This window comes from Eriocheir sinensis, chromosome 50, assembly GCF_024679095.1.
Source record: "Eriocheir sinensis breed Jianghai 21 chromosome 50, ASM2467909v1, whole genome shotgun sequence".
Classification (NCBI taxonomy): Eukaryota; Metazoa; Arthropoda; class Malacostraca; order Decapoda; family Varunidae; genus Eriocheir; species Eriocheir sinensis.
The window spans coordinates 5,599,280-5,616,165 of record NC_066558.1 but is presented as its reverse complement, the minus strand read 5'-3'; the positions used below and the strand labels follow the sequence as shown (position 1 = coordinate 5,616,165).

The following is a 16,886-nucleotide window of genomic DNA, read 5'->3' as shown; positions in this document are numbered from 1 at the left end:
GCCTGGAATAATAATATGTTGTTTATGATTGTTCTTCCTCGGTGGTGATGGTCCCTTGAACATTACTACATTAACTCTCTTTTGCTAATGATGGGGTATTAGCGATCAGTCATTTAAGGTGAGTTGGGTAATTCGCACACACTGGCCTAATCAGTTCTCGTACCAAGGGATCGTTAGCTAAAAGGGAGCATGAGTATAAAGGTGAGATATTGCTTAGGGTTTGAGTATTTGAGTTTTTTGGTAGTGTTTCCGCTTTTTATACTTTGGTTTCATGTCTCGTATTTTTTTATCTTTTGGGAATATTTTCGTTTTATATTTTGGATTTATTTCTCATATTTAAGGTTTTGGTAATGTTTCCGTTTTTTTTTTTTTTTTTTTTTTTACTTTGGTTCCGTTTCTCGTGTTTTTCATCTTCTGGTAGTATTTCCATTTCTTACTTTGGATTTGTCAGATATTTCACGGTTTTGGTAATATTTGTTTTTTTACTTTGGATTCATTTTTCATAGGTACTTAATTTTTTTGGTAGTATTTCCATTTTTTTTTACTTTGGTTTACTCAGATATTTCACTGTTTTGGCAATATTTGTTTTTTTACTTTGGATTCATTTCTCGTAGGTACTTAATTTTTTTGGTAATATTTCCATTTTTTACTTTGGTTTACTCAGATATTTCACTTTTTTGGCAATACTTCCACTTTTTTTACTTTGGATTCATTTCTCTTATTTAAATTTTCGGTAATATTTCCATTTTTTACTTTGGTTTTCTCAGATATTTAACTTTTTTGGCAATACTTCCGATTTTTACTTTGGCGCCATTTCTCCTCTTTTACTTTCTCTCCCGTTGGTGTGGGTCCTGACCGGGATGGTGTGTGCGTATGACCCAGGACACATACACATACCCTGGCAGCGTATGTGCGTATGTGTCCGCCCACAGAGTTCCAGGTAGCAATGTGTGTGTGTGTATCATCCGCTTGTAGACAAAAATATTCCAAAGTAAAAACGACACATGACACGTAACTCATCAAAGTGTGTCCAAGTTGGCTCCTCGACGACTGACTACCAAACTGTTTTTTATTGTTATTTTTTTACATCATAAAAAATTCTATCCAGCTCAGACGGGGACCGAGTTCACGTCCCGCGAGTCTCGCCTTACTTTATTTACTTTTTACGTTGATACAAAAATACTCTTTAGTGTTCGGCTACTCCTAATTTGTTCTTCCTATCGCTCGCTGTCCTCGCTGGGAGCTATTTTTTCAAGTGCTGGCTCTCGTGGTCTCTATCTCTCTCTCTCTCTTTGTGGTAAGCAGACTAGGATGACTCGGTAATGAAATGAACACTTTTTAAACGCTAACGAAGAGGATTGCGACTCACACCGTACACTCTAAGCGGTGGTCTTGGGGAGGGCTGCTGCGGCGCCACAAAGAAGGAAAACAACACCGACGGACTGGGAGAAGCCATAAATAAGGGAATGAAGAACTGAAATCAAGCGCCGGGAGGACTGGGGCGCCGGGGGACAGGGAGACGTACGCAGCGCGACGCCAAAACACAGCGTGGTGTTAAATGTGATTCAAGCGCGGCCCCCGAACCACCAAGCCCTCACGCGGCACCCGGGCGGCGGACACCAACCGAACAAACCCTAGAGAGGCAGCCGCAGCAGGAGTAGAGGTGGTTGTCGTGGCGGGGAGCAGGAACGCACACCACGCCCACCACAGCCACCACGACCACCGCCCACTCCGCAACCCTCCCGTGACACTATACAGCTGGCAAGATGGGGAAACGAACAGCCACGGACAGCCATTCAGACGTTGACTCAAGCGGTGTGGTCCTCCTCCTCGCTCTCCATCCCCAGATCGTATATCGGGGAGTTGTTTTCCCCCTAGGCTTTGACGTGGTCGATGCGGCGCACAGTACAGCACAGCACCATGGAGAAGATCATGGCCAGCACTTGCACCAGGAGCATGGCCATCAGGCAGCCTAACACCTCGTAGCTGTTCTCCTTCACCAGATTCAGGACCTTCTTCGCACAGCCCTGGAGGGGAGGAAAAGGAGGCATGAGGGGAGGGAGGGAGCAGAGGACAATGTTATACTTAAGGAGATGAGGCATGAGGGAGGAAGAAGAGGAGGAGGGCTATGCTGTATGTGAGGGGCTGCAGCATGAGAAGGGAAGAAGGAAGGTAAGGAGAACTTGTATACCAAAATAATATAAAACCTCCAATAGCCGAGACATATAGCAACAGACACACAGAAAGACAGACCAAGGGCGGTATTGTTAGACGCCTCCACGCTTCACATCAACTATTTTTAAAGGCCAAACAGGAGATCAGTTGGGTCCTCATGAGCGATATTTTAGATTCATGATACAGATGAAGGGTCAGACTACCACCAGGATCATCAAAATACAGGATCCAGGAAATGCCCACAACGTTTATGAAAGCCTTGTCAAATATGTGTCTGGGAGTGGAAATTTTTTTAGAATATGACGCTAAAACACAGACAGACCAAGCAGCCGCCTCACCTCCAGGATCATCAAAATACTCCTGGAAATGCCCACAATGTTTACGAAAGCCTTGTCAAATATGTGTGTCTGGGGGCGGAATTTTTTTAGAATATGACCCCAAAACACAGACAGACCAAGCAGCCGCCTCACCTCCAGGATCATCAAAATACTCCTGGAAATGCCCACAACATTTATGAAAGCCTTGTCAAATATGTGTGTCTGGGAGCGGAAATTTTTTAGAACATGACCCCAAAACACAGACAGACCATGCAGCCACCTCACCTCTGAGTAGATGTTGTTGGATTGCGTTACGGTGAGGGACACAACCCGGGCCTCCTCGCAGTCGACATCGGGACCCTCCATGCAGCAGCTCTCCGGCACCTTGTACGTCCCCGCCTTGTTCAGGATGCCGATCTCCGCTGGGTTGTGTGGGTCAGCGCCGTTGAATCTGCTCTCGGCCCAGTCAGCGGAGGACACCGAGCCGCAACACTTGAGCTATGGGGTGGGAGGGTGTCGTGAGGATAGTGTGCAGTAGTAGTAGTAGTAGTAGTAGAAGAAGGAGGAAGACATTGACGAGTGAAAAATTAACTAGAAAAGAGGAGAAGAGGAAGAAATAAGAAAGACAGAAAATAAAAGTGCGTGGTTATGAATGGAAACTATTACCTTGGGTCACAAATTACTGCAGAAGTGGGGATTTGAGGACTTTCTTTTTTATTTCTTACATCTTTGAATAAATGACGTGGAAAGCCTTACTCCTCACTTAGCTTAGATTGTTATATTAGGTCAGGTCAGATTATATTAGTTAGGTCATGTCAGATTAGGTCAGGCTAGGTAAAGTTAGGTCATGTCAGATTGGGTTAGGTTAAGTTAGGTCAGGTCGGGTTGGGTTAGGTTAAGTTAGGTCAGGTCAGGTTGGGTTAGGTTAAGTTAGGTCAGGTCGGGTTGGGTTAGGTTAAGTTAGGTCAGGTCAGGTTGGGTTAGGTTAAGTTAGGTCAGGTCAGGTTGGGTTAGGTTAAGTTAGGTCAGGTCAGGTTGGGTTAGGTTAAGTTAGGTCAGGTTGGGTTAGGTAAAGTTAGGTCAGGTCAGGTTGGGTTAGGTAAAGTTAGGTCAGGTCAGGTTGGGTTAGGTTAAGTTAGGTCAGGTCAGGTTGGGTTAGGTAAAGTTAGGTCAGGTCAGGTTGGGTTAGGTTAAGTTAGGTCAGGTCAGGTTGGGTTAGGTAAAGTTAGGTTGGGTTAGGTTAAGTTAGGTCAGGTCAGGTTGGTTTAGGTAAAGTAAAGGTCAGGTCAGGTTGGGTTAGGTTAAGTTAGGTCAGGTCAGGTTGGGTTAGGTAAAGTAAAGGTCAGGTCAGGTTGGGTTAGGTTAAGTTAGGTCAGGTCAGGTTGGTTTAGGTTAAGTTAGGTCAGGTCAGGTTGGGTTAGGTTAAGTTAGGTCAGGTCTGGTTAGGTTAGGTAAAGTTAGGTCAGGTCGGGTTTAGGTCAGGTCACTTTGAATAGGATTAGATTAGATTAGGTGGCGGGCTTTTTTTTTTTTTTTTTTTTTTTTGCCCTTGAGCAAAAAAAAAAAAATAATAATAATAATAATAATAATAATAAAATAAATAAATAAATAAAATGTGAAGCGAAATGAAAAAAAAAAAATATATATATATAATCACGAAAGACAATAATATAAGCGAAGAAGAATCCAATTATTTTCTTTCCTTCCTTTTTATACGTCAAGTTCTTTTCCTCGGTATCAAAATTAACATCGACCTTATAATCATCTTCCCCCACCTTTGCCTGGATGATGTCGAAGGCCTTGGTCTTGAGGTCGTCGCGTCCGTAGTCCCTCTTGATGGACGAGGCGAGGGACTGGGAGACTACCTCAGTGAAGCGCTCCTCATTAGCCCTCAGCCACACCCCAATGGCTACCTGGCCCATGAACATCACCAGGACCAGGGCGAAGAACTGTGGCGGCAGGGAGGGAGAGGGTCAGGGACATGGTGATACGAGGGAATAAAAGGATAAAATAAATACAATCGTCCCTCGAACTTATCTTTCGGCCACCTCTTTGGATTCTTTTCAGGAGCAGCGAGTAGCGGGCTTTTTTTTTTTATTAATGTTTACTTTTTTGTGCCCTTGAGCTGTCTCCTTTGCTGTAAAAAAAAAAAAAAAAAAAAAAAGTACGGTTTTAGTTTTATGCGGATGTTCAAAGAAGGATTTTTTAGGATTTTTGAATTTCCCGACAAGCAGGAAATTTTAAAATCCTAAAAAGATCATCAATGACAGTCCGTATAAAAACAAAACCGAACTATTTGAGGGACGACTGTAAATACAAGACGAGAGATAAATAACACAGCTGCCCCTTCATAGCCTACTCACTCTTATGCCGTGTCCATTTATTCTGAGTGCCAAGCCTGATCTGTGTGTCCTTGCCGCTGCTGTCATTCACTGCCTCACCAAGAGTTTAGATTATTATGTCTTCTTTTTTTGATCTTTCTTAAATCTATGTACAGCACGCACACTACTCATACTACACTCAAATTACTCTCCTCTTTCTCATACTTCATTCACTCTACACCAATATCACTCACACTACTCTCCAATTACTCATATTTCATTCACTCTACACCAATATCACTCACACTACTCTCCAATTACTCATATTTCATTCACTCTACACCAATATCACTCACACTACCCTCCTAATACTCACACTTCAATCATTCTTAGCTAATAACCCCCATAATAATCATACTCATACCACACTCTTGCTACACTAATACATAACCCTCACACTAATCACAGCACACTCGCTCTTGACTCACCGTGGCCAGCATGCACTGAGACTCATGGCAGGCCCCGCAGCAGCCCAGCAGGCCCATGATGAACATAATGGCCCCAACCACCATCAGGAAGTACAGCACGTAGTTATACCCCTCGATGTCCGCCGTCACCGGGGCCGTGCTGCCCGCGTCCAGGTACAGCCAGAGTATGGTGCCCAGCAAGGCGCCTCCTATCATCTGAGGGAGGGAGGGGGACGTTAGGTGAGCTGAGGTGAGGGGAGGTATAGGAAGGTAAGGTTAGGTTAGGTAAGGTAAGGTAAGGTTAGATTAGGTTAGGTTAGGTAAAGTAAGGTTAGGTTGGGTAAAGTGAGGTTAGGTACAGAAGGGTCAAACTACCACCAGGGTCATAAAACTATCTATGGAAATGGCTAAAACTCCTATGAAAGCCTTGTCAAATGTGCGTTTCTTTAGGTTCATGGTACAGAAGAAGGGTCAAACTACCACCAGGGTCATAAAACTACCTCTGGAAATGGCTAAAACTCCTATGAAAGCCTTGTCAAATGTGCGTTTATTTAGGTTCGTGGTACAGAAGAAGGGTCAAACTACCACCAGGGTCATAAAACTACCTCTGGAAATTGCCAAAACTCCTACAAAAGCTTTGTGATTTTGGGCGCCGAAAGAACATGACCCAAAATCATACTCGGTTCACACTAATCTATCTTTTCCTTTGTGTATAAAAAGAATGTTGCAGTCCGCTTCTAGGAGTATAAAGTGTCTCCCGGCTGGGGCTCAAAGGGAAGGGGGAGACAAACTGTTTACTGGGCGGATAAATGGGAGAAGATTCTGTTTACGAGGAGCTCAAAGGAGACGACAAATGCGGACATGGACAGAGAACGTAAACAATTAGAAAAAGAAAAAGGAAAAAGAATATAAAGAAAGGATGAGGATAACAAGAGGATGAAGTAAAAGAAGAAGAAAGAGTCAGAGGATTACAAGAGATAGAAGAAGTAGAGAAGAGGAATACATGAGAAATAGAAGAAGAAAGGAAAGAGACGGTAAACAATCAAAAGAAGAAAAAAAGGAGAGAAGAAAAATGGAGAAACACTTAAGTTATATCACAAAGAAAAAGGAAAAAGAAGACAGAAGATGAGGATAACAAGGAAGAAGTAGATAAAGAGAAAGAAAGAGGAAGAAAAGAAGATGAAGTAGAACAAGGAGAGGAGGTGAAAACAATTAGAAGAAGAGAAGAAAATGAAAAAAAATGTTAGTTCTATGGTAAGATGAAGAAAATGAAGACAGAAAATTAGGATAACAGAAGGAGAAGGAGGAAGACAAGGAGGATAACAAGAGAAAGAAGAAAAGAGGAAGAGGCGAGAAAAGAGGAAGAAAAGAAATGGAAGAAAAAAAATGAGAAAAAATATGAAAAAGCAAAACAACAACTACTACTAATGATAAGAAGAGGATGAAGAAAAAGAAGATGACAAGGAAGAAGAAGAAGAAAATAAGAAAGATGATGAAAGAAAATGAAAAAGAAAACAATGAGGAAGAAAAATAACAAAAAGATGAAGAAAAAGAAAAGAAAAACAATAACTACAACTAATAAAATAAGAAGAGGATGAAGAAAAAGATGACAAGGAAGAAGAAAATAAGAAAGATGAGATGAAAGAAAAAAGAAAAAGATGAAAAGGAAGAAAAAGAAAAAAAAGAAAAAGATGACAAGGAACAAGAAGAAAGAAGAAAGATGATAGATGGAAGAAGAAAAATAAAAAAAGGAAGAAAAATAACAAAAAGATGAAGAAAAAGAAGAAAGCTTCCTAATATTGAGATGGAAGAAAGAAAGAAAGAAGAAAGAAGAAGAAAATAAGAAAGATGAGATAAGAAAAATTAAGAAGAAAAATAACAAAAAGATGATGAAAAAGAAGAAAGCTTGCTAAACGTTTTGAGAGGGAAGAAAGAAAGAATTAACATATTACTTGATGCTGTGAGTGTTTTAAAACCTAAAACCTCTTTGTTAAGTTTACCCTTGAAGAAAATGACAAGTGGGAGTCTCTTAGCCACTTAAATCTCAGCGATGTGACATTATTTACTTGAACACTTAACAGAAAAAAAGGAAACTGAGAAAAGTGAAAAAAATTGAATATGTTGAATGTGAATGAATGAGTGAGCTGTCATTTTTACTTCCTCTCTATCCCTCAATTATTCAATCTCCCTGTTCTCCCTTTCTTTCAATTATTCAACCTCCCTGTTCCCCTATCCTCCCTTTCCTTCAATCATTCAACCTCCCTTTTCTTCTATCCTCCCTATCTTTCAATTATTCAACCTCCCTGTTCTCCAATTCTCCCTTTCCTTCAATTATTCAATCTCCCTTTCCTTCAATCATTCAACCTCCCTGTTCCTCTATCCTCCCTTCCATCCTCCCTTTCCTTCAATTATTCAACCTCCCTGTTCTCCTATTCTCCCTTTCCTTCAATTACTCAATCTCCCTTTCCTTCAATCATTCAACCTCCCTCTCCTTTCTTTCAATTATTCAACCTCCTGTTCTCCTATCATCAATCCTTCAATTACTCAATCTCCCTTTCCTTCAATCATTCAACCTCTCTCTCTCTCTCTCCTCTCTCTCTCTCTCTCTCTCTCTCTCTTCCCATCTTCTTCATAAATGCAATAATCTGTATAAATAAAAAAAAGGAAATTGTAAGTTGAAAAAAAAATCAACATTGCAAGTAAAAAAAAAGGAGAGAGAGAGAGAGAGAGAGAGAGAGAGAGAGAGAGAGAGAGAGAGAGAGAGAGAGAGAGTATAATAGCAGAAAATATACGAGTGTCAGGTTACGGTAAACGAATTGGTGGTGATGATAATGGTGGTGGTGGTGGTGAAGGGGGGTGGGTGGGGGGTAAATCCGAGCTTGTAGTGGTGTTGAGAGGGGATGGTGGTGGTGGTGGGGGGGGGGGGGGGGGGAAAGAGAGATTGGTGGTGATGGTGGTGGTTGTGGTGATGAACGCAACTGCTCTGTTATGTGGTGATGAATGAATGAGAGAGAGAGAGAGAGAGAGAGAGAGAGAGAGAGAGAGAGAGAGAGTAATAACAGCTGTAGATGGAGAGAAGAAAAAAAGTGTGATGACATGAGTGATGACAATGGTGATGAAGGTGGTGATGATGGTACTGTCATTCTGGTATTGATATCAGAGGTGGTGGTGGTAGTGGTGATGGTAGTTGTGATGATTAGTTAGTGGTGGTAGTGATGATGGTGGTAGTGATGATTTGTTAGTGGTGGTGGTGATGGTGGTGTTGAAGGAAGAAGAAGATAATGGTGATAAGAGTTCATATTGTTAGTGGTGGTGATGGTGGTGGTGATGATGGTGGTAGTGATGATTAGTTAGTAGTGGTGGTGGTGGTAGTGGTGATGGTGGTAGTGATGATTGGTTAGTTAGTGGTGGTGATGGTGGTAGTGATGATTAGTTAGTGGTGGTGGTGATGGTGGTGTTGAAGGAAGAAGATAATGGTGATGAGAGTTCATATTGTTAGTGGTGGTGATGTTAGTGGTGATGATGGTGGTAGTGATGATTAGTTAGTGGTGGTGGTGGTGGTGATGGTGGTGGTGACGGAAGCATAAGGTAATGGTGATAGTTCATATTGTTAGTGGTGGTGATGGTGGTAGTGATGATTAGTTAGTTAGTGGTGGTGGTGGTGATGGTGGTGAAGGAAAACCCCAACTGAGATCATCACCCCAACAGATGCTCGGAGAAGAGTCAAGTTACCAACCCTCACTGCTTCCTCTCTCTCTCTCTCTCTCTCTCTCTCTTTCGTTTCTTCCAATCACAAGTTCTCTTATCCTATTTTCTTTCTTATTTTCTTCCATTTCATTTATTTTTTCTTCCTTTCTTTTGTCTCGTTCATTCGTATTCCTTTTTTCTCTTTTATTTCATTTCATTTTTTCTTCCTTTCTTTTGTCTTTCTTTTTAATTATTTACTATTTTCCTTAACATAGTACAATTGTTTTCCTTGTTTTCTTTCCTTTCCTTTCTATCTTATCTCATGCCCTTTTGCGTCTAACTTCATTCATTTGTTTTCCTTCCTTCTTTTTCTTTCTTTCTTTTTGCGTTTCTCTTATTCGTTAACTTTTCCGTCTCTTATCTTAATCCTCATTTTCATTCTTTATTATTTCCCTCTTTTCCTTTTCTTCATTTTCATCCTTTATTATTTCCCTCTTTTCCTTTTCTTCATTTTCATCCTCTACTATTTCCCTTTCTTCCATTTCTTTAACAGATTTCTTATGCGTTTTACTTTTCTTCCTTTCTTCACTCTTTTCCTTCCTTCCTTTCTTAGTTCCTTTCCGTATGTTTCTTTCTTTCTTTTCTTTTCTTTGTTTCTTCCTTGCTTTATCATATTTCTCTCATTCACTTCCTCTTCATTCCTTCCTGTTCTCTCTTTCTTTGTTCTTTATTACGTCTTTCTTTACTCTCCTTCCTTTTCCTTTCATTATCATACTTCTTTTCCGCCTCTCTTCCTTCCTCTTCTTTCTTTGTTTCTTTCTTTTTGCGTTTCTGTTATTCCTTTTCTTCCTTTCTTTCTCTCTTTTAGCGTTCTCAGAGTCCTCGAGGTCAGGAGATGCCATGTCTTATTTTCCTTTCTATTTTTCCGGAGAGAGAGAGAGAGAGAGAGAGAGAGAGAGAGAGAGAGAGAGAGAGAGAGAGAGAGAGAGAGACTGGGATTTGTCCAACGGCTGTTACTGGGCGGAGGGAAGGGGGGAGGGAGGGAGAGAGGAGGGGAGAGAAAGAGGAGATAAGAGGGGAGAGGAAGGAGGCGTAGAGAAGGGAAGGAAGGGACGGATGGACTGAAGGGATAACCGAGAGAGAGAGAGAGAGAGAGAGAGAGAGAGAGAGAGAGAGAGAGAGAGACGCTCATCGACATGTATGTATTCAATTGCAATATATAAGATGTAAAAATAAATAGAGAGAGAGAGAGAGAGAGACGCTCATCGACATATATGTATTTAATTGCAATATGTAAGATGTAAAAATAAAGAGAGAGAGAGAGAGAGAGAGAGAGAGAGAGAGAGAGAGAGAGAGAGAGAGAGAGAGAGAGACGTGACTGCTGGAGTTTACGAGAAAAAAAAATAGAAAAAAAAATATTTGAGGCGTGTTAACCGGAAATGTTAAACGAAATATAATAAAAATAAACGAATATTCAGATAAAAATAAATAAAAATGAGAGAATGAATAAATAAATAATAAAAAGACCAACTATACTTTTTCTTTTCCTTTATTTTCTCTTACTTTTTTCCTTCTTTATTTTCTTTCTTCCTTCTTTTTGCTTTCTTCATTCTTTCTTTCTTTTTCTATCCTTCCTTTCTTTCTTTTTCTATCCTTCCTTTCTTTTTCTATCCTTCCTTTCTTTCTTTTTCTTTCCTTCCTTTCTTTCTTTTTCTTTCCTTCCTTTCTTTCTTTTTCTTTCCTTCCTTTCTTTCTTTTTCTATCCTTCCTTTCTTTCTTTCTTTCCTTCCTTTCTTTCTTTTTCTTTCCTTCCTTTCTTTTTCTTTCCTTCCTTTCTTTCTTTTTCTTTCCTTCCTGTCTTTCTTTTTCTTTCCTTCCTTTCTTTCTTTTTCTTTCCTTCACTTGTCTCCACACACACACACACACACACACACACACACAGGTTATCGGGGGGGGGGGGGGAATGACAATGGCTGTGACTTCTGTTAGTGGGATCCAATACCAATGCTACACGATCCAATACCCTCCGAGGAGAATCCAACACCACTTAGCAGACGATCCCCATGCTCTCCTGACACCTTTAACCCGAGGCCGATAACGAGGTGGTGGTGCATCGTGTCATCTATTGCTACTGCTACTACTACTACTACTACTACTACTACTGCTACCACTACTACTACTACTACTACTATTACTGCTGCTGCTACTACTTATGACGTAATGGGAGTGCAAGGACGTTTTTTCTATTTTCAACATTTCCGCCGCAGAGAGAGAGAGAGAGAGAGAGAGAGAGATCTGATTTCCGGAGTAGTAATGACACCTCCAGCTCACCTTCCAATTACTACTACTACTACTACTACTACTACTACTACCACCACCACCACCACCACTACTACTACTACTATTATTACTACTACTACCACTACTACTACCATCACCACCACTACTACAACTATATAACTACTATTTCTACTACAACTACACACACACACACACACACACACACACACACTCAACAGATTTAAAAGCAGTAATCTTCCAATTTGAATTAACATAATTTCTCCATTACTCTTGTTGCGTTTTTTTCCTTTAATACTTGCTTAAGTTTTACTTCTTGTAAATTTTCTTATATGTTTCTTTTTCATTTAATTTTCCTCTCTCTCTCTCTCTCTCTCTCTCTCTCTCTCTCTCTCTCTAATGATTATTTTATCTTGTCACGAATTAGGTCTCTCTCTCTCTCTCTCTCTCTCTCTCTCTCTCTCTCTCTCTCTCTCTCTCTCTCTCCTTTTAATCTCAGTCTCCTCTCATCATGCAATACATCTCTCTCTCTCTCTCTCTCTCTCTCTCTCTCTCTCTCTCTCCCAAAACAATTAGGTGAGTGCACTGTTCATATGATGACAGGAGAGAGAGAGAGAGAGAGAGAGAGAGAGAGAGAGAGAGAGAGAGAGAGAGACTTGACTTCCTCCTCACTCGGCATCAGGAGGAAAAAGAGGAGGAGGAAGAAAGTGCCATTTGAGTGTCTGAGGAAGTAGAAGAGGAAGATTGAGGAGAAGGAGGAAGAGGAGGAGGAGGAGGAGGAGGAGGAGGAAGCATTGATTTTAGCCCATAAATAAATAATTGAACACTTGACCTCGTAACTGTGTGTGTGTGTGTGTGTGTGTGTGTGTGTGTGTGTGTGTGTGTTGCTTCTGCTTTTTCCTAGGCCTCTCAGTTTGAACTCTCTCTCTCTCTCTCTCTCTCTCTCTCTCTCTCTCTCTCTCTCTCTCTCTCTCTCTCTCTCTCTCTCTCTCGCACATTAATTTATTCTTTTGGTTCCATATATATTAAACTTCCTCCTCCTTATCATCCTCTTCTTCCTCTTCCTCTTCTTCTTCCTCCTCCTCTTACTTTCCCTCCCTCCCTCTCCCTACCACTCTCAACCAGATCAATACCCACCATTCTCTCTCTCCCTTTGCGCACTCTCACTCTCTCCCTCCCTCCCTCCCTCCTTTTCCCTCCCTGTTTCCTCCCTCTCCATCGCTCCCTCCCTCTCCTTCTCCCTCTCTCTCTCTCTCTCTCGTCTTCCTTGACCTTCCCTGCTTACAGTGAGAGAGAGAGAGAGAGAGAGGAGAGCTGTCTACACAATCTCTCTCTCTCTCTCTCTCTCTCTCTCTCTCTCTCTCTCTCTCTCTCTCTCTCAATTGGGTGTGGCTTGTCTGTCTGTCTGTCTTTCCCGGTCTTTAAATTTATTGTTATTTTAAGTGTGTGTGTGTGTGTGTGTGTGTGTGTGTGTGTGTGTGTGTGTGTGTGTGTGTGTGTGTGTGTGTACCAGCCATTCATATTTCATACATCATAATCTAACAAAGTCTCTCTCTCTCTCTCTCTCTCTCTCTCTCTCTCTGTTCAAACTAACTAGGCGAACAGGCTCCTCCCCCTTCCCTCATTACTCGTTCATCATTGGTCGGTTCAAAAAAGGCCACGCCCACTCCCTATCAATGGCTGCACGTAATTGGTGGATGCTTGGGAAAGGTTAAAGCCTATTGGTGGATGCTGGGGTGGTGTAGGAGGGTGGGAGGGGCTTGTAGGGAAAGATTGAGAGGCATAATAGAATAAAATATAAATGTTGGGATGAAGAAATGGAGGAATATATTATCAAGACCTTCCCCAAAATATGACAAAATAATGAGGAAAAAAAACAGCGATGAGAAAAAACATTATAATGACGACCCTTAAAATTTGAGGATAAAATACAAATGAAAATAAGTGAAAATATAAAAAAAAATGAAGAAAAAGGAGTTATATCAAAAACCTTTTTCCTCTTTTTTTTCTTTAATTGATAAAAAGAAAAGAGAGCATGAAACAAAGGTGACAATATATATAAAAATAAAAATAAATAAATGAATAACGGAATAAAAAAGACATGGAAAAAATGGCGCAAATATGTAATTAAAAAAATAAATAAACGGATGAAAGAGTAAAGACAAATTAAAAAAGTAAAAATAATATGAAAATGAAAAAAATAAGAATAAAGAAATAATGAAATAAACACATAAATAGCAACTGTGTTTTGTTTTTTTGTGACGTGATATAAGGAAAAAAATATTAAAAAATGAAGTTGTTGTTTCCGGTGATCTTTCCTTTTAATTATTGTTTTATTTATTTGTTATTGTTTATTGTTTTGTTCTTATATTTCTGATCCTTTTTCTTCGTCATTTTCTTCTTATCATAATTATTTTCCTTCTTCATCTTTATTTTTCATTCTTATTATTAACTTTCTTATTTTCTTTCTATTTCTCCTTTTTCTCAGTTTTATTGTTCTTTTTATCAATTAAGGAAAAAAGAGAGGAAAACGTTCTTGGTATAACTCTCTCTCTCTCTCTCTCTGGAACACTGAAGGAGATAGATCCAAAGCGAGAGAGAGAGAGAGAGAGAGAGAGGCAACGTCATCATACCTCCTCCCTCTCTCTCTCTCTCTCTCTCAAAATGGCAGGACGGATGAAAGGAGGTTGAAAAATGTGGGTGGATATTGCGGTAGAGAGAGAGAGAGAGAGAGAATATTATCGACAGAATCATATTTTTCAACGGTGATGTCAAATATTTTTTCCTTCCCTTCGTGGTGGATGGAAATATTAGTGGAAAATCTCTCTCTCTCTCTCTCTCTCTCTCTCTCTCTCTCTCTCTCTCTCTCTCTCTCTCTCTCTCTCTCTCTCTCTCTCTCTCTCTCTCTCTCTCTCTCTTACCTGGGCCCTCTACCTGGCACTAATTAAGCCCCACACCTGGCCTGCACTCACCTGGAAGAAGGGAGAAGAGGAACGTTAATAATAATAATAATAATAATAATAATAATAATAAAGATAATGCTTATACGCGGTTGTACCTGACAGCAATAATCAATGTAGCTAATGTATGTGTGTGTGTGTATGTGTGTAGTAGAAGTAGTGGTAGTAGTAGTAGTAGAAGTAGTAATAGTAATAGTAATAGTAGTAATAATAGTAATAGTAATGGTAGTAGTAATAATAGTAATAGTAGTAATGGTAGTAGTAGTAGTAGTAGTAGTCAACACATTTTATTTTGGGTATATTTTTGCATGATAAAAATTGACGAATGGAAAGGTTAGGGAGGAGGAGGAGGAGGAGGAGGAAGAGGAGGATCTAGGTTGTAACCATGGAGACCAACTCACCCCACTCATCCTCCCTCTCTCTCTCTCTCTCTCTCTCTCTCTCTCTCTCTCTCTCTCTCTCTCTCTCTCTCTTCACACACACACACACACACACACACACACACACACACACACACACACACATTCTATAGGTACTAAAAAAATTTTAATGAAACGAAAAGAAAAAAACGAAAAGGAAAAACGTCAGGATGAAAAATAAAGAGAAAATTCCAGTGACCCCAAAAATAATAGAATGGAAATAATGACGAGGAAAATACATACAGTTAATGAGGTGTATAATTATTAGTGTATATAATTAATAGTGAAATACAGGTGATATAATTATTAGTGACATACAGACATCGTGAAGTAAACAGGTTGGAAAATCTAGAGCACAAAAAAGTAGAGAATCATGTGAATTGTAACTTTAATACTTATGGAAAAAATACGTAAAGGAAAGGGACGTTGAAAAGATGAAAATACGAGAAAATAACGATAAAAATAGAAAAATTATGATGAGGATTTGGAGGGAGGAGGAGGAGGAGGAGGAGCAGGAGGAAGAGGGAGGAAAAAGATGTGGAGGAGGAGGGAGACGAGGAGGAAGAGGGAGAAATAGAGAAAGATAAAATGAAGAAAGCGAAACAAATGAGAAAAAGAGGACGTGAAAAAGAAAAAAAATACGAAAAATGCAGCGTAAAAAAAAAATATGTGGATGTATAACTGACAGAAAAAAAAAAGTTAGAAAAAAATGAAAATATGCAACTTTTCCACATTAAACAAGAAATTGGCGACATAAAATAAGTGTGGAAATAAATGATAAAAAAAAACACTGGCATGAAGATAAAAAGAAAATAAGTGTGGAAATAAATGAAAAATATAAAAAGACTAAAATAAAGTTAAAAAAAAATAATGAATGATAAAGTGAAGGTGAAATAAAGGACAATGAAGTCATGATAAGTGAAGTAAATGAATACAATAATAAATGGCTCTACGAATATGCATGAAAGGAAAGTAGGCCTATGTAGTAAAAATAAAAGCAAATGGAAAAAAATAAAAGTAGGCCTATGTAAATGGAAAAAAATAAAAGTAGGCCTAGATAAATGAAAAAATAAAAGTAGATAAATGTAAAAAATAAAAGTAGATAAATGTAAAAAATAAAAGTAGATAAATGGAAAAAATAAAAGTAGATAAATGGAAAAAATAAACGTAGATAAATGGAAAAAATAAACGTAGATAAATGGAAAAAATAAACGTAGATAAATGGAAAAAATAAACTTAGATAAATGGAAAAAATAAAAGTAGATAAATGAAAAAAATAAAGTAGATAAGTGGAAAAAAATAAAGTAGATTTATGGAAAAAATAAAAGTAGATAAATGAAAAAGATAAAAGTAGATAAATGAAAATGTAGATAAATGGAAAATAAATATACAAAACAAAAAATAAAGTAAATTAATACAAATAAAAAGAAGCTTATGACTGAAAATAAAATGAAATAAAATAACTGAATAAAAATAGAAAGAAAATTAAATAAACAAAAAGTTTCAGAATAAGCAAAAAAAAAAATAATAACAATAACAACAACAACAACAATAATAATAATAATAATAATAATAATAATAATAATAATAATAATAAAACAAGAAATAAAATCAAAGAAATACATGAAAAAAAGACAAACAAACAAAAAATAAAAATAAATATAATCAATGCATTCCAAGATGGCGGCAGTGACGTCACGCATCCGTCAGCCAATGAACGGCCGAGCTGACCCTGCCTGACCTTTGACCTTCCCGGCGTGTGTGTGAGGTCAGTGTACAGGTCAGCGAATACGAGCCCCCCACCCCCCTTCCGCTCTCTCTCTCTCTCTCTCTCTCTCTCTCTCTCTCTCTCTCTCGGGTTTGTTTGTTATTTCTCACTCTCTCTATTGCCTCTCTCTCTCTCTCTCTCTCTCTCTCTCTCTCTCTCTCTCTCTCTCTCTCTCTCTCTCTCTCTCTCTCTCTCTCTCTCTCTCTGCTGAACTGTAAATTAAAAACAAACCACATCTTACTCCAATTTAGTTCCTCTCTCTCTCTCTCTCTCTCTCTCTCTCTCTCTCTCTCTCTCTCTCTCTCTCTCTCTCTCGTTATTGTCGCTATCTTTCACTGAACTTTGCAACGTAACGACACAAGTTTAGAAAAATATATTGTACAACTTAATGAAAACAGTTAACATTAGTAGTAGTAGTAGTAGTAGTAGTAGTAGTAGTAGTAGTGGTGGTGGTTTAAGTGATGAAATTATGAG

The 16,886-nt window shown here is 39.1% G+C and overlaps 1 protein-coding gene and 1 long non-coding RNA gene across 5 annotated transcripts in view; one reads left to right on the top strand and one right to left on the bottom strand.

Moving 5' to 3' along the window:
- Window positions 1–359: 359 nt before the first annotated feature.
- LOC126982297 (tetraspanin-1-like) overlaps window positions 360–16,886 on the bottom strand; it is a 37,875-nt gene continuing 21,348 nt past the window's right edge. The window contains exons 2-5 of the mRNA XM_050834290.1: window positions 5,302–5,496; window positions 4,268–4,441; window positions 2,778–2,990; window positions 360–2,027 (exon numbers count right to left, since the gene is read on the bottom strand). Coding sequence (XP_050690247.1) covers window positions 1,875–2,027; window positions 2,778–2,990; window positions 4,268–4,441; window positions 5,302–5,496 — 735 coding nt within the window. The 3' untranslated portion in view covers window positions 360–1,874. The remainder of the gene's footprint in view (window positions 2,028–2,777; window positions 2,991–4,267; window positions 4,442–5,301; window positions 5,497–16,886) is intronic.
- Window positions 3,005–3,999, top strand: LOC126982299 (uncharacterized). Of its 4 annotated transcripts, none has more exons than XR_007735033.1 (3): window positions 3,005–3,551; window positions 3,607–3,711; window positions 3,884–3,999. It is a non-coding gene; the product is annotated as an uncharacterized LOC126982299 (long non-coding RNA). The 4 variants fall into 4 exon arrangements; XR_007735036.1 differs by lacking the exon at window positions 3,884–3,999 and adding an exon at window positions 3,793–3,839; XR_007735035.1 differs by lacking the exon at window positions 3,884–3,999 and adding an exon at window positions 3,778–3,818 and having other exon boundaries at window positions 3,607–3,721.